The sequence below is a fragment of the Ceratotherium simum genome, chromosome 34, assembly GCF_057802395.1.
Source record: "Ceratotherium simum simum isolate JZ-2026a chromosome 34, ASM5780239v1, whole genome shotgun sequence".
NCBI lineage: Eukaryota > Metazoa > Chordata > Mammalia > Perissodactyla > Rhinocerotidae > Ceratotherium > Ceratotherium simum.
In genome coordinates this window covers 6,379,454-6,399,850 of record NC_141933.1, presented here as the reverse complement: position 1 = coordinate 6,399,850, position 20,397 = coordinate 6,379,454, and the positions used below count along the sequence as shown (strand labels likewise).

General features: G+C 58.7%; 1 protein-coding gene across 1 annotated transcript; it reads left to right on the top strand.

Annotated features, from left to right (window-relative positions):
- Window positions 1-6,584: 6,584 nt before the first annotated feature.
- On the top strand, window positions 6,585-15,651 carry RHOD (ras homolog family member D). Its single transcript, XM_004437691.3, has 5 exons — window positions 6,585-6,748; window positions 11,260-11,347; window positions 12,134-12,243; window positions 14,364-14,498; window positions 15,063-15,651. The coding sequence occupies exons 1-5, from the start codon at window positions 6,617-6,619 to the stop codon at window positions 15,228-15,230; spliced, it is 633 nt and encodes a 210-aa protein (XP_004437748.1). The 5' UTR covers window positions 6,585-6,616; the 3' UTR covers window positions 15,231-15,651.
- Window positions 15,652-20,397: the final 4,746 nt, after the last annotated feature.

The window sequence follows — 20,397 nt, the reverse complement described above, 5'->3', positions numbered from 1 at the left end:
GAGAAGGAGGTGGCTCTGGAGCACGGTTCAAACCCCCAGGACACCAGGTGTCCTAGGTTGAGTTCCAGAACAGACCTGAGATTCTCAGGCAAAGGGTTTATTGAGGATGTGGTAGGCTCCCCCCTTGGGAGAAACCTGTAAGGAAGAGAGGGAGGCCTCGGTGCAGCCCCACAACTTTGTGGCTTCAAGAGAGTCGAAATTTAGCCAGATGGCTGAGAGGAGCTCTGTTATGTGAATGGCACGCCAGGGGGTTCCTGCCCAGAAGTGAAGGGGCTGGGCTATTACAGCCCCACACGTGTCGCCTGTGGCTACCACCCCACCGCATTTGGAGGGAAGGTGTGCATAGCCCTCCAGGTGTCACTGGCTAAGGCAGCTCCCATCCACAAAGGCAGCCCTAGAGGAGCGGGCAGCTGCGGGTGGGTGCCCCTGCAGGGTCAAAGGAATGGGGGTGGGGGTGTGCAGCAGCAGCATCTGCTCTACAGGGCCGCCCACAGGTGAGAGCGTGGCTCTCAGGCTGGCTGCCTCTGTTCCTTGACCCTGGTGAGCTCTGGAGACACAGGCCCAACTAGTTATCCCCAGTGATGTTGGCAGGGGTGCGGGATGGTCACGGGACTGGAGCTACCCAACACAGCCATGGCCCACCCCTGTGGCCAGGCCGTCCACCCTGTGGCCAGCACCGGGAGGTCTGCACAGCCTAGGCCAGCACAGGGCCCGGGAACACACAGCTGGTGAGCCCCCTCAGCCTGAGAGACCCAACTCTGGCTGCCCCAGTAGCTAAGTGGTGCAGGCCGTTGACTACCACCTTCTCTTCCCCCTCTTTCCTCCCTCCAACTGCATGAAATGTTGACTGTGCACCTGGCATGGGCGTGGCGGGGACTGAGTATGCTGACTGGAATGATTCTAGAACCAAAATAAAGCTGGGGCGGGAAGGAGGGGCTTCCGGGAGCCCTGCTCAGCCCCAAATCGCGTTCGTCTCTTCTCCAGGAATCAGGGACTCAGGCCCCTGCATGGGTTACCATGAGCACTGCTGCCCCTGCTGCGGGGTGCCCAAGAGGAAGGAGGCCCCAGTCTGGTCGGGAGACCATCACAAGGACCAATGCCATCAGGCTGCTTGGGAAACTCAGAGAAGGGGCCCTGAGCCAGGTCTGGCAGGAGAGGATGGTGGTAGGGAATATCAAGGAGGGCTTCCCGGTGGTGCTGCTGAACTATCTTCAGGGCAAGAAGAAGCATATCAGGCGGACAGGCTGAAAAAGCGTTCCTGGCAGGGGGAACAGCATATAGAAAAGGGCAGGAGTGGGCAAAAATGTGGCAAATTTATGGATCTTGCTAGAGCAAAGTTGGGGGAAGACGGGAGATGGGAGCCAGGGGAGAGGCTTGGAGGCGAAAAGGGCTGTATGAGCTCAGTGAGTGCTGGGGCCCAACCTGCAACCCTGCAACACTTATGGGTAAGTACTGTTGTCATCCCCTTTTTTCAGATATAGAAACTGAAGCTCAGAGAGGTGAGGTAACTAGCCTAAGATCACACAGCCAGGAAGTCTCAGAGCTGAGATTCAAGCTCAGATTGTCTGGATCCAGATCTCACACTTTTAACCACTAAGCCACACTGCCTCCTTGTGCAACTCCTGGAGGGTGGGGCTAAGGGGCAGCAGAGAAGCCCTTCTGGATCCCAGGCTGCTCTGATTTCCCCTCCCCTCCTCTCCCCTGCCCTGGAAGATGACAGCAAGTGTGGGAGGAGGAGGATCTGGGTGGGAATTCCCAGCAGCCCCCAGGAGGCCTGCCCAGCACTGGGCCTGACTATGGAGAGCTGCTGAGGAAGCTCCCTGCCAACACCTGGCAGACAGAGGTATCAATGGGACAGGCCGCTGCAGGAGCCCATGAAGGGTGGACAGCAGGGAAGGCTTCCCGGAGGAGATGGAAGCAAGAGCACTGGCCTTGCAGGCAGGGAGGACGGCACACCTGGAGGAGGGAGAGGGGCCTCCGGGCATGAACTGCCTGCACAAAGGTTTCACGTGTGTCTGGGGAGCCACACAGCCGGCTGAGGCTGGAAGCCAGGGTGAAGCTGAGGGTCTGGTCCTGCAGGCAGTGGGGAGCCACAGAGGGTTCCTGGGCAGGAGCAGGTCAGAGGGACAGAGGGAGGAAGGGGGCCGCTCTAAGCAGCTTTGGAGTGACAAGGAGGGACATCAGCGAGTGGGGCTCTTCGTCAGTGGGGGACAATCAAGCTGCCTTTTGGTTTTAGCTTCATTCAGCAGGGCCCAAACCGAGATCCTCCCTCTCTTCCTGCCCCTCCTTCCCCCTCACTCTTGTCCCCTCCTCTAACCCCAGGCGCGTGGGCCTGCCTTGAGGGTCCCAGGCCCCTTCTGTCTGGGAGCCTTCAGGGATAACCGAGCCCTACCAAGATGACAGCCCTGACCTGACCAGCGGCATTGGCTGGGCCAGGCCGCGTGTGGGAGGAGCAGGACGAGCCACTTTAGCATCCACGGTTGACGGCAACTCCAAACTTCACTTCCCCTCTCCTGCCTGTGGTCGTCTGTGCCCACAGACACCGGAAGGGACAAACTGAAGGCTAAATAAACATGAAGATTGGACCACAGGTCTTCCTCACTCCCGCCCACTCCCACCCCAGTACCAGCCTTCCCATCCCACCCAGAAGGATCAGTCATGGCGACACAGGGAGAGGAGGCAGGGGCAGGAGGCCTGCATCCCCAGCCCTGGGCTCCATCAAATGGCAGCCAGGGTTGAGTTGGCCTGAGGGAGGCCGGACAGAAGGAAACTCGGCAGAAGAGGCCCTTCTGGGTTCCACTTGCCATAGACTGGTCTGCTGCTTACTTGCTGTGCGACAGGTCCCTTCCTCTCGAGACCTCCGCTTCCCCATCTGAAGAATGAGTGGATTGACCAAGAAGGCCTCTGAAGTTCCCCCGCACCTCTGACTTTTGGGGATTCTGTATGTAGGGGCTCTACAGCCCAAATGCCTGGGTTAGCATCACAGCTCCTCCATTTGTCAGCTGTGGGATCTTGGGCAAATTATCTGTCCCCTTTGGACCTCAGTTTCCCCATTTGTCAAAGAAGGATAAGAATTATACATACTTCATAGGATGGGATGAAATGACACACGCCAAGTGTGTGGCATACAGTAGATGCTCAATAAACGTGACATCAAGTCTTTGGGTGGAAGAGTTCTGGCCAAGCACAAGTGCTCTTGGGATCTGGTGTTTGGGATGAAAGAGAGGAGGGTACAGAGGGAGGCATGAGGAGCCTGTGTACACTGTCAAGGCATCCCAAGGGGCAAGACTGGACCTCTGAAGTTCCCCCCGCCGCCACCCGGCACCCACTTTCCCCCTTGCTTCAGACATCCATAAACACCCCACTGGCCAAGCCAGGAACCCCGCACGGAGCAGACAGCCCTGGGTAATGATGGTGCAGGGAGCAGAGCGGCCACACCGGGGCAGCAGAGACTGGCCGGGACAGCAGGGGACTCAGGGAGGATGGGGGTGAGGTGCCAGAAAATGGGGCAGAGGAGCCAAGGCTAGGGGGGCCATGGAGCAGATGGAGACCGGAGGGAGGTCACCTGTCTGCTGACCCCACAGCCAGGTCACGAGCAATGTATTCCCTCATCCATGTAACCATTTGTGCCTTTAGTCATTTCTTCAGTTTGTTTATTCTTCTGAGTCAGCTCATCTTCCCTCTTTCCTTCCTCTCTCCTTGCTCCCTCATTTTCTTCCCTTCCCCTGTTTGTCCAGCCAGACAGTCAACTGGACATAACATCCTGAGCCACAGCTGGGTGTCAGCCTGGGGCAGGCACTCCTGTCTGGGGGTACAGAGATGGTTTGGCCTTCGTCCTCGCTGTTAAGGTGCTCAAGGCTTGGCTGCGGCCTGGAAGAGCCAGCCTGGCCACCTGCATCCCAAGGAAAGGATTCCATGTCAGGCCGAGGACTGGCCTGGCCACCTCTGCTGGGCGGGGGTCTGTGGGGCAGTGACCTGCTGTGCAGGGTACCCAAAGGACTCGGCTTGGGACTGGTGGGGCGTCAAGGGGCTGAGTCACCCTCAGGCTAGTGGTAAACAGCAGCCACAAAAAAACAGTGAAACAGTAAACAGTACCCTGGCGAGGCAGACTGTGACCCAGGCCACTTCCCGACTCCAAAATAAACTCCAAGAAAACAGTGCCGTCCAGGGCTCAGTGATGTCTGAGACTTGGGGAAATTCCCTGCCAACAAGGGCAGATTTCCCTGGCGCGTTGGCTCATCCTCCTCTCGCAGAAGCATAAGCATGGAGTGGGGGTGGGGCTGGGTTTAATATCAGAAGATCTGGGTTCAAATCCTGACTCTGCGTCTTGCTAGCCTGAGACAAGCCATTGCCTTTCTCTGAGCCTCAGTTCCCAAATCTGTAGGATGGGGGAGGCGAGTCACCTGCTCTGCCCACCCCACAGTCTGAGAGCTGAAGGGAATAACGCGTAGGAGGGGTGATGGCGGAGAGAGCCTGGCTTTGTGGCCAGACCTGGGTTCAAATTCGGGTTCTTCCTCTTACTAGCTGTGGATCTTAGAGAAGAACTTAACCTCTCTAGGTCTCAGGTTCCTCATCTGTGAAATGGGGCTAATAATTCCCACGTGCAAAGGGACGGTGCCCGCACATGGTGAGCAATCCATTAATGGGCACTGTTATTATTAGGAAACCTTCAGTGAAACTGTAAAGTGTGACACATGTCAAGGGTGTCATTAGAGTGATTATCTCCATAGCGACCAAGGCCAAACACATCTGCCCGCCTCTCCACTCCCTCCACCCCCAGCCTGGCCCCACCTGCCTCCCAGCCTTGCCACCCAAAGCCTGATGACAGAGCGACAGGGAGGAAAGGGGATGACGAGGCCAACAGCTGATGGCTGGGGGATGGGGCCCCTCCCAACCACTCCTTGGGGCGGGGCACCCTGCTCAGTGGCTTCACACCCAGCCCAGCGCCAAGTCATGCCCAACCCTATGGCAGTTTCGGGGAGGAAGGGGCGCCTGGAGGGCGGGGAAGTCCTCGGATGCTCCCTCCATTGCCTTGCTGATGGTGGCCTTGGGTGAGCTTGGAATAGGAGTCAGGGTCCCTCTCTGCCTCTGCACAGTGAGGCAGTGACTCCCGCCCCAGCTGCCTCTTGAGGCCACAGTGAGGATCAGAGGGTGCTTTTTCCCGTCATGGAATGACGTCACGACCTGCATGGGGGGAGGTTCAAAACCCAAAGACTTCTGCCCCCTGTTCCTTTGAACTTCACTGAAAACACTCAGTCCAGGATCTGGGGAGGCCCCTGTGTCCATTTTAAGAGATTTCAATTCTGGCTACTAACAAGGGTGGGAAGTCAGGGGACAGTGAGTTTCCAATCAGTTTTGTATTTATCCCTGGCATCCAAACCATCCAGGCTCGTTTAGCCCTCAGCCTCACCCCTGGCACCATCTCCCCAACCCAACCTCGCCCTCCATCCCAGGAAGGATTGCGGCCCCCCAAAGCACCCCACCTCTCTCTTGCTTCCGTACCTTGCATGTGCTGTTCCCTCGGTTTGGAACACCTTTCCCTTCCCCCATCTGACTGTGTCTCACTTTTTCCTCAAAACTGGCCTCTCTTCTCAGAAGGGTTTCCTGACCCCCAACACGGGTAAGAAGCCCCTCTTTCCTACTCCGGTCCCACTAACTTTCCCTCCCTCTGCTCTAGCTCTCGTCACACTGAGGTCCTGCCTGTCTCCCATTCGAGGCCATGGGCTTCTCAAGGTAGGGACTTTGTGTTGAACGGTTTGGGGTCCCCAGGCCTTTGGGCACAGAGGGGCCATCAGTGTTGGTTAAAGAATAAGAATCACTCACACATGGCACCAACCACATGCCAGACCCTGCTCCAAGCACTTTATAGATGGAAGGTTCCATCACTCTCACCAGATTATGCTTCAGCCAGAGGGGAGACAGGTGGTCAGCCGCCTGCAGCGAAACTTCCTGGTGCTGGCTGGCGAAGGCAGGCCAGGTCTGGCAGTGCCAGCGACTGACCCATAGGGACATGCCCAGGTCACTCCCTTCCTACCTGGCCTGAAACAGCCAGAGGGAGGACTGTGGTATGCTCTGTCTCCAGAGCCCTGGGGGAAATGCTCATTCATTCATCAATGCTCAGTGCCCCACCTATACTGGGCACCAGGGACACAGTCCCTGTCCCCACCAAGCTAGTAGGTGAACACGGCCAACCCTCACCTCCCTCCTCCCAGGGGAAGTGGGCCAGGTGCCTCCTCTTTCCCTGTCTACACCTTGGCACACACACTGTCACTGCCCAGCTCCTTGTCTTCTCCCTGTCAGATCCCCGTGCCCTCCTCAGGACAGAGGCTAAGTCTGGGTCTCCCCTCCTCTGGCCCCAGCGCCCACACACAGCAGGCGCTCAATAAATGTTTCTTTAGCGGCTGAATGGGACAGGAGGGGAAGGGCCCCAGCCCAGCCGCCGCGCCTGGCCGCCCCGATGCCGGCTCGCCTCTCACCTGGGCCCGGCCGCCCGCCCCGGCCCCGGCCCGCCCGGCTCGACTTCCTCCCGCCGCCCCGCCCCTTCCACATTCCTGCCCCGCCGGCCTCCCCGCGCCGTCCCGTCGCTGCGCCGCAGCCGCCGGCGCCCGGCCCCGCGATGAAGGCGGCTCAGGCGGTGGGCGAGGAGGCGCCGCCCGGCGTGCGCTCGGTCAAGGTGGTCCTGGTGGGCGACGGCGGCTGCGGGAAGACGTCGCTGCTGATGGTCTTCGCCGAAGGGGCCTTCCCCGAGGTGAGTGCCAGCCCCGCCGGCGCGGCGCCCAGGGCCTGCGCGCATCCCCCATCCCCGCCCAGGCGCCCCAGTGCGCCCCGTCTGTGCGGGAGCTGCCGAGGACATGCGCCCGCCTGGCCTCCCTAGGGGTCTCCCAGCAGAGTGTGGGGTCAAAGGCAGTTCTCTCTGTGCCATGCGGGGCGGGGGGTGAAGGCCTCAATATCATGGGTCAAGTGGCAAGAATGGCACCAACCTGGGAGAGATGTCCCAGTGGCTGACTTAGGCAGCCTAGTACATAGCAGGTCTTAGGGGAGCACTTGGTGGCCCAGGGCGGCTAAGAGGGACTGAGGACTCGAGAGCCAGGTTGCCTGTGTTCGAATCGTGGCTTTGCCACTTACAGCTGTGTGCCCTTGGGCAGGTCCCCTACCCTCTCTGTGCCTGTTTCCTTAACTGCGTGATAGGAATAACGATGGCGCCTACCTCCCAGAGTCACTGTGAAGAGTGAGTTAATATGGTCAAGGGCCCAGCTCCAAGCCTGCAAGAGGAAGGACTGGTGGCAAACATCTTTCTTGGGAAACATCGTCTCTTCTCCCCCAGATCTTGCCCCTGTAATGGACATCCCATGGGCTCTGCCTTGGAGGGCAAGAGCACAGCAGACCCCAGTCAGACAGGTGGTTGGCACTTTGGCTCTCCTCTAACGAACTGTGTGGCCCTCAGAACCTTGCTTAGCCTCTCTGAGCCTCCGTTCCCTCACACAACCTCATAGGGTGGAGGACCCTAGGGTGGTGGTGAGATGGAATTAAGGTAAGGCTGAGAGAGAACCCCACGTGGGACCTGGCAAGTCCTTGACGCTCTGGGCATATCACCTTCACTAGATGCTCCCTGACAGTCCACACGGACTCCCCAGGCGCCAGGACAGGGGCTGACCCACCCGCCATGCCACCTCCCAGCCCAGTTCTGGGAGTCCGTGGCGTTGCTTCCAGCACCTTTTCTCCGTCCTGCCTGTCCCCACCTCCTCCAAACCCCTGGGGTTGTGCAGGCACTGGGGAGGCCGGTGGGGGAGGCAGGAGGGGCCAGGCCTGGTAACAGTGTCAGGCCTTTCTTTCCACTGTGGCGGCATCGAGCCGACTCTTGTTTTGTGGTTTATGGTGTTGACGTCACCTCCTCTGGCCAGTCACATTTTTTTAAGTTGGGGGGAGGCGTGTTTCTGGGCCCCCGGATGCTGCCTATGGGAACCCAACAATTATGGCACGGTAGGGAGCGTGCCATGGCGGAGCCGGCCAGCTGAGGCCCAGGAGAGGGGTTGGCGGGGGTGGCACCTCATCATCAGTGTCCTGGGCTCTGAGACTTCGTTGATGGTGAGACCCATCTGATTTCAGAGAGGTTACACTGTGGAAATGGGCATCTCGCAGTTTATAAGATGTGAGTGTTGAAGGACACACTGATGCTGGCCAGGGGAAGGGAGGGCATCCTTGTCACCTGGAGGATGGACCTGGCCTTGTCTAGGCTCCTCTCCTCTTTGGTGCCCCTGATTCCTTGAGACCCCTCTGCCTCCAGGCACAAGAGAGACCTCTTCACTTAAAAGAAACACAACGTCCGAGAGATGGAAAGGCCTTTATTTTACTGATGGGAAAACTGAAGCCAGAGAGACAGAGTCTTACCTCGAGGAACTAGGCCCAGCAGTGGCAGGACAGGCCTAGAATGCAGGTCTCCCCACCCCTGACCAGGACACTCTCCGCATCGACGAGTACTCTGCCTGCTGGACCAGCCTTCTCCTGCTCCTGCCCCTGGACTCCTCCTCCTGGCAGCCCTCCAAGCCCAGGGAGCCAGCAGCTAGGAGACTTGGGGTCCCATCTCCCAGGCCTCCTGCCTGGAGCAGAGATCAGAGAGCAGGCTGGGATTTGGAGGGGCCTCAGTGACGCTCGTCTGGCTGTGGCCCAACCTGGGGTTCGGGGCAGGGGGAGCAGAGAAGAGAGAGCTGAGGCAGGGAGTGACTCCAGGCTGGGCGCCAGCCTCTGCCCAGTCCTGGCATTTGGGGCAGCAACCGTTCCCACAGGGCCGAAGCCCAGGGGCCCGCAGAAGGGTGGGTATCGGAGGGGGCAGGGAGCACCAGCCCTGCCTTCCAGAACCAGCTGAGTCCTTGCTGGTCCGCACAAGGACTCCCATGGGATTGCTGCCGGGGGAAACCCCTGACCCTCCTCTCTTGAGCTGTGTCTCCCGTCCTGCTATGATCCATCCATCTGTCTGTGAGCCCCCAGGAGGGCAGACCCACGCCTCAGTCATCTCTGCCCCGGTCTACCTCAGGCCCGGCCCTGCTTTTCCAGCCGAGGTCAGCTCAACAGATAAGATTAGGCGCTTATTTGTTCCACAGGCAGAAAGTGACCTGCCTGGGGGGTCAAAGAACACGAGAGACGGTATATACAGAGTCTCCAGGATGACATTCCAGGGGAGGGGGAAAGGTTGTGACAGTTACAAGCTAGAGGAGCAACCCAGCCCCACAGCCGGGAATGGGCCTTCTCTGCCCACTCCTGGCACCAGAGGCTAGAGTTGATGACCTCAGGAGAGGCAGGTGGCTGGGACAGAGCCTGGCCTCTGGAGCCACAAAGTCCGGGCTCCGTCCTTAGCCAGCTGTCCAGCGTGTCAGTTCCCCGCTCTGTTCTCCTCAGGAAAATGGGGATAGTACCGACTTCCCAAGGTTGCAAGGATCAGAGATGGTGCAGGTAAAGGGCCACACACAGTAGCTCCCTAGAGAATGAGTGACAGTGTCATCTCCACGGGCATTTGCAAAGTCCTGACATGTGTCTCCTGAGAGCTGCCTTGCACCTCAGATCAGGAGGGGTCCTGTGCAGGTGAGTGGGTGGCCAAGCTGGACCTCAGCAGGCGTCAGTGCCCTCCACAGTGACAGGCTGGGGAGGGCCTGGGGCAGGGGGTGCCACCTGGAGGGACGGCCGGCAGCCGGTGTGGACACTGCCCCTGACATTTATGCTAGGCCTCACCTGCCAGCAGTCTTCCCTGTCACACTGCTTTTCTCCTTTAACCAGCTAGAAGACTGGCCCAAGGTCACGCAGCTGGTGAGTGCCAGAGCCAGTTCTCAGCCAGGCACATTTGATTCCAAAGCCAGTGCTCCTAGCCACCATGTCACACTGTCCCCCGCCAGGCAAAGGGCCTGAGGAGAGGGGCCCTGGGCAGGCAGGGGGGCCTGGGGAGGTGGGTGGAGCCCTTGTCTGTTCCTATTAGTAGAAGGACTGACAGGGGGCTAGAGTCCAGAGTGCGTTGAACCCCTACCCCAGGGCCACCCTCGACTTTTTGATCTGCCCCAGCTGCCCACTCTGGGACCTGCCTTGCTTCCCACCCTCCCCCTGCAGCTTCCCAAGTGCCCTGGAGGACCACGCTGACCCATCGCGAAGGGGCTGCCCCTCCCAGTGGCCAGGGCCTGACTCAGAGGGCCAGCGGGCAGGCGGGCGGGCAGGCAGGCAGGCAGGCTCATATCCTCCTGAGTCATGGGCAGGTGGGGGCCCCACCGGGAATAGGAAGGGGCAAAGAGAGGGTCCCCCCCAGGCTGTGGTCCCACCCACCAGCCCTGAGCAAGCGAGCGAGGCCTGGGGACCCAAGATGCAGCCAGTCCAACATGTCCCTTGGGGCAAACGACTTGTGCTGTGGCAGAGTTTGGAAAACCTCCTCGCCTGTTGCTTGGACCCCATCTGTAAAAGTGCCCCCTCTTCATTCCTGCATTTGTTTACAAAACCCGTCCTGCCTCCATTCATCCAGCCGTTATGGACAGGGAACAGGCTCAGGCCGAGCAGGCCTGGGATGGAGGGGCCTCTGGCAGGGGTGACCTCCTCCTGAGGCCAGACAGGGCAAGTAAGAGAGGCAGAAACGGGGCAGGGGCCGTGGGAGGGGATCCGGAAAGGCATCCTGGGGGAGGTGGCATTGGGCAGGGGTCTTGGTTGGATTGTGAGAGGTTGAGAGGCAAAGGAGGGACCCCAATAAGCAATGTACTCCCCAGGGCACACACTGAGTCTTGTTTATTACTTGCTCCACAGTGTCCAGAACTGGACCTAGAGAAGGTGCTAATGTTTACTGAATGAATGAATTCATGAACGAACGAATGTAGGTCAATGTCATTCCAGGCAGAGGGGACAGCGTGAAGGAAAGCTCGGAAATGGGGCAGCCCCCCATCCAGGGGGACAAAGATAAAAATAACAGTAGCTGGCACATGTGGAGGGCTTATTTCGTGCCAGGCCCCATGCCGAGGGCTCTGCATGGAGCGCCTCACGGAGTCCTTACAGCAACACGATGCGGGAGGTACTCTTAATGCTCCCACTTTACAGTCGAGGAGGCCAGGGAGGTCCGGCCCTTACGGGGCACACAGCTAGGCCTCAGCCCCGCCAGCCATGACTTCCCAGAAACCACTCTACTCTACTGACTCCCGAAGAGGGGTGGCGCCGCAGGCATTGCTGGGCTCGGGCAGCCTGGGCCACCTCCCTTCAGAAGCTGTCCTCACAGCTTCCCCTTGCCCCCTTCCTCCTCAGAGCTACACGCCCACCGTGTTCGAGCGGCTTACCGTTAACCTGCAGATGAAGGGCAAACCTGTGCACCTCCAGATCTGGGACACAGCAGGTAGGTGTGCAGGGCTGGGGTGGGGCAGGGTGGAGGCGGGGCCCCAGATGCCCGGAGCCAAGCCCCACTCCCTTCCTTCTGGACCAGGGAGGCTGACCAATCTCCAAGGAACAGCTGTTGGCCAGGATTCGGGCCCCCGGGAGCCTGACCCCTCCTTGCTTCTGCACCTATGTCGGCTGCCTCCTCCAGCCCAGGGCAGCCCACTGTGTCCTGGAGACAAGGGGGCATCCCCAGCTCTTTGCTCTCAGGGATGGGCTGTTCCTGGCCTCCTAAGCATTCCACCCTGGCTTCAGCTTCTGTAAGATCTACGTGAACTTGACCTCTGCCCTCCAGCCTCCTGACCTTGCCTATACCAGGATTCAGAGTCAAATTTACCCCAGAGCTGAAAGCTAACCTCAGGGAATCCTAGCAGCCCCCTAACCTTGGATGGGCTAAGATGGCTTTGCTGGAGTCCCGCCTGCCTCTTTCCTCAACCCCCAAGCCCAGGGCAAAGCAGCCTTCTGAGTGATGGCCTCAGTCCTCCACTCCTTCCAGAACAAGGCTCTCTCAGCAGGTGGTCTCATCCAGGCAAGGGTTACATCCCATGGGCAGGCCAGGTGAACGCTGCCCCAAGGGGGACATTCACATGGAATGATCAGCTAAGTGCCAAATTTGTGTCGGACCCTGAGGCGCACAACCAGGCCCCGATCCAGAGCCCCCCGTCCGGTGGGATGACCTCCTCAATGTTGAGGGGCTGCTGACAGTAGGCAGGAGATCTGGAGGGAGTGACACCCCTACTCTGCCCAGGGCAAGTTGACTACGACCGCTTGCGGCCCCTGTTCTACCCTGATGCCAGCGTCCTGCTCCTCTGCTTTGATGTCACCAGCCCATACAGCTTTGACAACATCTCCAACCGGGTAGGTACTGGGAGGCTGGGGAGGCACAGGCCCCATAGCCAGGCCACTCTGCTCCGTCCCCACCCTCGACACGGCAGACTGTCAGAGCTCAGCAGGCCCTGGATGACATTGGGTCCAGTGCCTTTGGCATATATATGGGGAAACTGAGGCCCAGAGAGGGGCAGCAACTTGCCCAAGGTCCCACGGGAATTTGGTGGTAGGGTCTGGCCTCTGACTCCCAGTCCAGTGCTCCTTGCCTGCTCTGTACTGCGGACTCAGAACACTGTGGCTCTTTCCACTGTGACCCTGCCTGAGAATGCCCAGTGACCCAGAGGCCCCTGCGTCTGCCCAGCCTGGGCCTACCCAAGGTTGCATGAAGCCTCAGCTTACAGCAGCTCTCAGACCCCATCAGCATGACTGCTGGCTCTCAGCGGCCTCCCAGGATGCTCCCCAGCTATGTCAGGGGTTCCTGAGGCTGCTCACAGGTGTCAGGGGTGCAGTCCCTTGGGTTCTTCTGCTCCTGCCACCTCCAGCTGTGGCACAGCCCTTCCCCCACTGCTGCCACGGCCTCCGTGCGAATGGCCTGCTCCAGGGTTCCTCAGAGCACAGCCATGACAGCATTAGTAATAATAACCACAACGATGATGGCAGCATTCGTTGCGGACTCACCATGTGCCAGGCGCTGTTCTGGGCACTTACACATACGTACTCATCTTACCCCCTAACACCCTTATGGAAAGGACACTATCATTACCCCAGGTTGGATCACTTGCTTCAAGATACACATCTATTACAGTGGCAACACCGGGATTTGAACCAGGCAGTCTGCTGCACGCAGTCATTCAGAAGTGTTGACAGAGACCCTCTCTGTCAGGCGCTGTTCCAGGCACCAGGACCTGGAGAGATGGCTGGCGGGGACCAGGGTGCTAGCAGAGGGGGTGGTGAGAGGTGGGTGGATTCTGGATCTATTTCGAAGGCAGAGCCATCAGGATTTGCAGATGGATTGGACGTGGGTGGGAGAGAGACGTTTTGACCAGAGCAACTGGAAAGGGGACTTGCCATCTCCCAAGATGACAAGGAGCAAGCTGTGGGTGGGGACGTGGGAGATGGGGGGCCTGTTGGACATCCCAGTGGAGAGACAGGCAGAGTCGAGTCTGCTGTTGCTGGGAGAGGGCTGGGCCGGGCTGGGCAGATCCATTTAGGAGCTGCTGGTGGGGAAGAGCCTAGACTGGGGCTGGGGGGTCGCCTGGGGGCCAAGAGCAGCCGGAGGAGAGACAAGCCCACACTTGAGCCTCCCCGGGCACAGGGAGGGTGGGCTGGAGGGAGTGATCCGCAGTGTCAGGGCTCAGGTAGGATGAGGGCTGAGGAGTCACTGTTGGGTTTAGCAAGATGGAATCATGGAGGTGACCCTTTTCAAGGGCAGTTTTGTGGAGGGGTGGGGTGTGGGGAGTCCGCCCAGGACCCCACACGGGCCCCATCTGGCTCCCGGAGCCAGACGGTTTGATGCCTATTCTTCCTGCAGCTGAGCAGGCACGCGCTCCTGGAGATATAAAGCCCCCGTCTCTGGATTCCAGGCCCCCTGGTTGTAGTCCAGGCTGAAATAACCAGGCCCTGGAGCCTCACATTCCAGAGAGCAGCTGACACGGGAAAGGAGCTCTCCCTCCAACAGGCAAACAGCTGCTGCAGCCATTTTGTGAGCTGCTTTATTTTTAAAGGATCACTTATTTCCTTACGTATTCTACCCTGCTGGGGAGGCAGCCACCGAGCCCTTACCTTGCAGAGGCAGGATTCTAGAGCAAGTGGGAGCAGAGCTCTGCATCCCACTCCCTGGGCTCAAATCCTGCCACTTCCCGTTGTGTGACCAAGGCCAAGTTATGTAGCCTCTCTGAGCCTCAGTTTACTGCATCTGTACAATGGGATTGATGCTAGAACTTGCTCCACAGGGACTTGGGGGACTAATGAGTTCATGCGTGCAGTCTTAGAGCCTGACGCAGAGTAGTTCTCTCTAAACCTTGTCTGTGCTGATTATCATTGTGGAGTCTGCCTGGGGAGCAGGAGACTGGCCCATTCTCCCCGTCAGCTGAGAGGGACAGCATTCTCCATGGCTCACACGCACACCCTTGCCGCCACCCTCTCCGCAGTGGTACCCAGAGGTGAATCACTTCTGCAAGGAGGTGCCCATCATCCTCGTGGGCTGCAAGACCGACCTGCGCAAGGACAAGTCGCTGGTGAAGAAGCTACGGAAAAATAAGTTGGAGCCCGTGACCTACCACAGGGTAGGAAGCCCAGCCTGGGATGGGGGTGCCGGGAGAGGGAACCTCTGGGATACAGTGGGCCGGCCCAGCCTCTCAGCAGCGCCAGGTGTCCAGCACACTCGGTATGGGTTCTGTTGGTGGTGGTCATGGGTCAGGAATTGCCAGCGCTCGGAAGTGGTACCTAGAATATTCCGGAAGGTTCCACCTGTGGAATGGAGAGCCAGTGGTGTGCACAGCAGATAGTCCTACCCACCCACAGATGGGGAACCTGAGGCCCAGAGAGGACCCCCAGCTCTTCAGTCTGTGGGTCCCTCTCTGCTACATGCCCGGGTCAGGCTGGGAAGTTAATTAGTTGGTGTCTTGGGAGGCAGAGACCCAGCCCAGAACTGAGGCAGGAAACCCAGTGAAGCCATGGATGCCCTTGGTCAAGCCAAGGAGCGGGAACTGTGGCTGCCCTGGAAAAATCCACCTTCCACTCTTGTCCTGGAGACTCCCTAGGGTGGTGAAGAGGGCTGTGGGGAGGCTGGACGTGAGGCCCCCCAGCGGTCCCCACCTCATGGCAGCCCCATCCATTCTCCCTGTTAGGGTCAGGAGATGGCGAGGTCCGTGGGCGCAGTGGCCTACCTCGAATGCTCGGCTCTGCTCCACGAAAACGTCCATGCCGTCTTCCAGGAGGCGGCCGAGGTGGCCCTCAGCAGCCGCAGTCGCAACCTCTGGCGGCGGATCACCCGGAGCTTTTGCGTGGTGACCTGACGGCTTGGGGCCCTCCCTGCCCCGACCGCCCTAGCAGCATAGGAAGGAGCTGGGTGCTGACCTCTGCCCAGTTGGCCGGGCTGGACCCGGTCCCTAGGCTGTGACCCGCCGCTCTCACCTCAAACGGATGCGCACCACCGAGGCCGGGCCCCCAACCCTGGGGCTGGGATCCCTGGATTGGAGCGAAATCGCTCTGAGGCCTGGAGACCCCCGGAATGACCAACAGAGTCCCAGCTCCCAGCCCTGGACCGCATCCTGGAGCGGCCTGTGCAGCCTGGCGCCACCTCGCGGCTGTTCCTGGGACTGCACCTTCAGGATCCTGCGTTGCTGGGACCCTCCGGCCAGAACTCACACCCTGCCCCTTCCCACCTCGCCCTGCCCATCCCAGTGGTAACTAACAACTAAAATCACTTGTCAGTCGTGTCATGCCTCTTGTTTCGAAATGCCTTTACACACATGTTTCGTGGTGGATAAGAGCCCACCCCATGTAGGTGCCAGATGAACCACCTGGATCCAAACCCAGCTTCATCACTTTAGGAACTTGGGCAGGTTATTCAAACCCTCTGGGCCTCAGTGTCCTTATCTGTGAAATGGGAGCAATCACAGCTGATGTCTTGGAGCTTGTGGGTGAGTAAGAGCGTTATGAGACACATGCAAGGAGCTTGGCAGGTGCCTGACTCACAGCAGTTGCTCACAAAAGGTTCACAGTATTCCTTTTATTGGTGATAAATACAATAGATAATATTGTATAGATGTAATGTATGTAATACAGTCAATAATATTGCATTAGTCAGGTTCCAGAGAAACAGAACCAATAGGATATACAGAGAGAGAGAGAGAGAGAGAGATTCTAAGGAATTGGCTCACACGATTGTGGGGGCTGGCAAGTCCAAAACCTGTAGGGCAGGCTGGTGGTTCAGGTGAGGAGATGTTGCAGTCTTGAGTCTGAATTCTGTGGGGCAGCAGTCTGGGAACTCAGGCAGGGTTTCTTTGTTGTTGACTTGAGGCAGAATTCCTTCTTCCTCCAGAAACCTCAGTCTTTTCTCTTAAGGCCTTCCACTGATTGGATGAGGCCCACCCACAGAGAACCAGTTAAGGCCTTCCACTGATTGGATGAGGCCCACCCACAGAGAACCAGCCAGAACACCCATCCCCTCCGTTTCATTAGAAACAGCTCCAGGGGAGGGACCACTTCCTCCAGGTGAGGGCTCATGGCTCAGGTTACAGAGCTGAGCTGAGGCAGGTGAAATGATCTTAGGGGCCTGCTCGGAAAACCCCACCTGGATTATAGGCTTCACTCCGGGGTTTTAGTATAAGCTGCTCAGGAATGGGAAACAACTTTTCCTGGCCTACATTTCTAGCCTGATTACTCCTTCCCAATGTACACTCCATGCTCAGAATGTTCTTCCCTATTCTCCTCTTTCCTGCCACACCCCGCCCCCAAGCCCAGTGAGCTAAGCCCAGCTCTGATATCTCTTTTCTCTAATTTCCCAAAATGTGTGTTCCTGGAGCCCTTGTAGGTATGTTGCTATGATGCTTGTCCCCTGACTGCTTGCACGTCTGTCTGCCTGCACTAGGCCTCAGCTCCCTTGAAGTCTTGATCCTCGTCTCCTTCATCTTTGTTTTCAGCCCCTAGTTGAGGATGTGGCCTGGCCTGCAGAGTGCTCCATCTCTGGAGCCAGCAGCAGATCTGGGTTTGAATCTCAGTCCTGCCGTTTTCTATAGCTGTGTGATCTTATGAGAGTGACACTCTTGCAGCTTCAACATCTCATCTGGCTGAAGTTCGACTCAGGACTGAAGTTCAACTCAGGCGATCACTGCACTTCCCAGGACGCATGCTGGGAGGTCCAGGTCAGAGAAGAAGTGCTCTCTGTGAGCACAGGGGAAGCAGGATGGGGGCTGGGAGGTGGAAGGCTGTGGTGTGCCGGGGAGGGGCTTCTGGGGCCACTGCACAGAGGGGGCAGTGGGCACATGCCCAGTCTGATGGGGGCCGCTGGAGAGGAGGGTCAGGAACACACACATTCACTTTCTCTCCAGCCCCCGCCCTTGGCCGCTCTCCTGCACTTTCTTCGAGAGCTCATCACCATTTGACATAGTTCTGTCTCCCCACTGGATTGCCAGCTCCCCGAGAGCATGGACTGGGCTTGTTCCCGATCCATGTGCCCAGCATATAGGAAGCACTCAAGAAGCATGTGCTGAACGAGTGGATGAATGCTGTGAATCAGTGCTCCACTTCAGGCCCTCATCCACTCCCACCCAGATTACCACATAATCTCCCAGCCTCCGGGCTCAGCCTCCGTCATCCTCCTCACCACTGGCAGAGCCATTTTCCAAAGCACAGATCTAGTCCTGCCACCTTGAGCCTTCCACAGCCCCTCTGCCCAGAGAAGGGGGTCCAGCTTCCCCAGCTGGGGACTTGTGCTCTCCTGCATCTGGCCACAGCCCACCTTCCCTGCCCAGGACACCTGACACTCCAGCCACACCCAGGGAGCCATACCCCAGGAGCACTAACTAACGACCCATGCTAGCCTCCAAGCCTTTGCTCAGGCTGTTGCCCCACCTTGGCATGCCCTTCCTCCCAATCCTGCCTGTTCAAACCCCTCCACCTGCAAATCCCCCAGAGACCAGCTCAGACACCACCTTCTCCAGGAAGCCTGTGGGTCCCCAGCTTCCTCACTCCCACCTCACTGCACGCACACGGACCCACCCGCACACCAAAGCCTCCATTGTCTTTGCGCAGGCCCCTTGGCTGAGGAACTGGGCTTTTCCTCCCATGCTGTGGGAAAGGCCAGGTTGGATGCCTTCAGATGACAGGCGTGGCGGGACCAGGCGGCATGGCTGGGAGGGCAGAGGTGGGAATCAGAGACCAGTTGGGCAGCTGCAGATGTCCAGACACAGGAAACAAGCCACCACACGTCCAGGCCAGGTGACTTCTGGGCTGGGAAGCCGCGCTGGTGGCAAGGGTAGACTGCTGGAAGGGTGGGGACTCTGAGAGTGACGGAAGAATGCAGGCCTCTCCCGGTGCGTGCGTGCATGAGAAACACAGAGAAGGTGAGCTCCATCGCTGAGACACTGGCACTGGGAGAGGCGGGACCATCAGGTGGCCGGTTTCCAGCTTCAGGCCCCCATCCCACCAGGCGGCCGCACGCAGCCATCCAGGTGTCACAGGAGGGCATGGTGAGTGGCAGCACTTGGAGATGGGGCTGAGGAGCCAGGGTTGTTACTATGGGTTGTTGTTATCCTCTCCTCCTCCTCGCCAGCCAAGCCCCCGTTTCAATTCCTCACAACACCGCCTGGCAGGGCGGCTTGGCCAGATGAGTGGGAGACGGGGAAGGCGCAGCCCAGAGGCCCGCTGGGGCCAAGAGCCACAAACCACAGTGTCTTCATTCTCCACACCGCCTCCGCCCAGCCTTGGGGTTGTCTGCCGGGAAGGCAAGGGGTGGGGGTGGGGACCCCAAGTCATCTCCAGGACAGGCCACTCCCTGGCATCCTGGCAGGCAGGGTGGGGCACACTCTGTGAGTCATGAAACTTCCCTCTCCCCTCCGCCTGGACAGCCCCCCAGGGCCCCACATCTGGGTGTGGGGAGGGGATGGTGGCTGGCAGATTACCCCACTTCAGGCCACCCTCTCTCTCTCTCCGGCCTCCTCCTGCTCCCGGGGCCCCTTCCTTTGGTGGATCAGCACTCACGGCCCCCAGGAAGTCATCCTAAAGCCCCTGGCTAGGGAATCAACAAAGCCTGGGACGGTGCTGAGGGGCAGAGTGATCCAAAACAGAACAGCTGACTGCCCACCCTACATTCCAGGGCCTAACAGGTCGGAGTGTGGAAAGTAGGGGATTTTCCTGGGTTCAAATCCTGGTTCTGCAATTTGCCAGCTCTGTGACCTTGAACAAGTCACTAGGGGTCTCTCCGTGTCAGTTTCCTTATCTGTAAAATGAGGGTAGGGGTAGGACCTACCTCCTGGCGTGTTGGGAGGATTAAATGAGTTAACGCAACTGGTGCTTATTCACTTAGTCTTAACTACAAATCAGAGTGGTTAACTATGAAATGAGGGTCATTATTTATTGTGCAAAGTTGTTGCAGGATCTGCAAAGCAGGAGCAAGCCTGGAAGTGTTTAATGGATGTCGGTCCCCTCTTCCCAATATGGGTCATCACGCTTTGGGAGGATGAGGGAGGGAGCTCAGACCCTCCTGATGACGAGGATGGGAAGCGTCAGAGAGGAGTGGACTCGAAGCATGAAGTAGATGGCTCTTGGCAAGGCCGGCAGGACAGGGCTGGACCCTCTGAGGGGAGCCGGGAGGATGGGGCTGGAATTCCTCCAGGGCCCAAGTTTGCAGAGGAGACACCAGCCTGGTCCAGCGCTGGGCGCAGGGCAGCCACGATGCATTGGATTAGGAAATATGTACCGGTCATCTCTCATACGTGGGCCCTGTTCTAGGCACTGAACACCAGGTGGCGGGGGGGAGTGAGCAGGATGTGGTTCTTGCCTTCTAAGCCTCCATCCTCCATCCTCCATGGGAGCTGCAATGTAGACACAACCAGCAGGGGAGGGGAGCATCCGATATTCACTCAGAAGCCTGCTCCGGCCATTGAGATCAACAGGAGGGGAGCTGGGGATGGGAGGGCCAGGGAGGTGCTTCTCAGTAAACAAAAGACACAGACACAGAGCTCCCCCACCGCACCCGGGCATCTGAAACAGGGTTCTTCTAGGACCCCTGCTCCTGTCTGCCCACGAGAGGAGCACCACAGAGTCCTGTCTGGCCAGGCACTGTAGGTGACATTCTGCAAATCCTACCTCATTCAGTCCTCACAATCCCCACTGTAGAGATGAGGAAACAGGTTTCAGAAAGCTAAAGAGCGGGACCGAAAGCACTGAGTGGCAGAGTTGGGCATGTGGACACCGGAGGGGACTCCCAGCCTCAGCGCTGACCTCCCCTGGGCACTGGCCAGGTGGCTGGACCTCGACCAGCAGAGGGCAGCAGGGCCCAGGGAGAGGAGCCTTTCCCCAGCATGGGGAGGCTGGCCTCTCAGGCAGGTGTGGAGATCTGCCCCATCGCTCCTGCCTGGGGCACTTTCGGTGACACACCGCTCCCACCAGCCGCCACCCACTGAGCCGAGCCCACCCCAACATTTTACTGAAGGAAAAACAGGCTCAGAGTGGCCAGGT

Coding starts and splice junctions, on each gene's coding strand:
- RHOD (XM_004437691.3), top strand. CDS start 6,617: ATGAAGGCGGCTCAGGCGGTGGGCGAGGAGGCGCCGCCCGGCGTGCGC. Junction 11,348..12,133: donor CCAGATCTGGGACACAGCAG/GTAGGTGTGCAG, acceptor TACTCTGCCCAG/GGCAAGTTGACTACGACCGC. Junction 12,244..14,363: donor TTGACAACATCTCCAACCGG/GTAGGTACTGGG, acceptor CCCTCTCCGCAG/TGGTACCCAGAGGTGAATCA.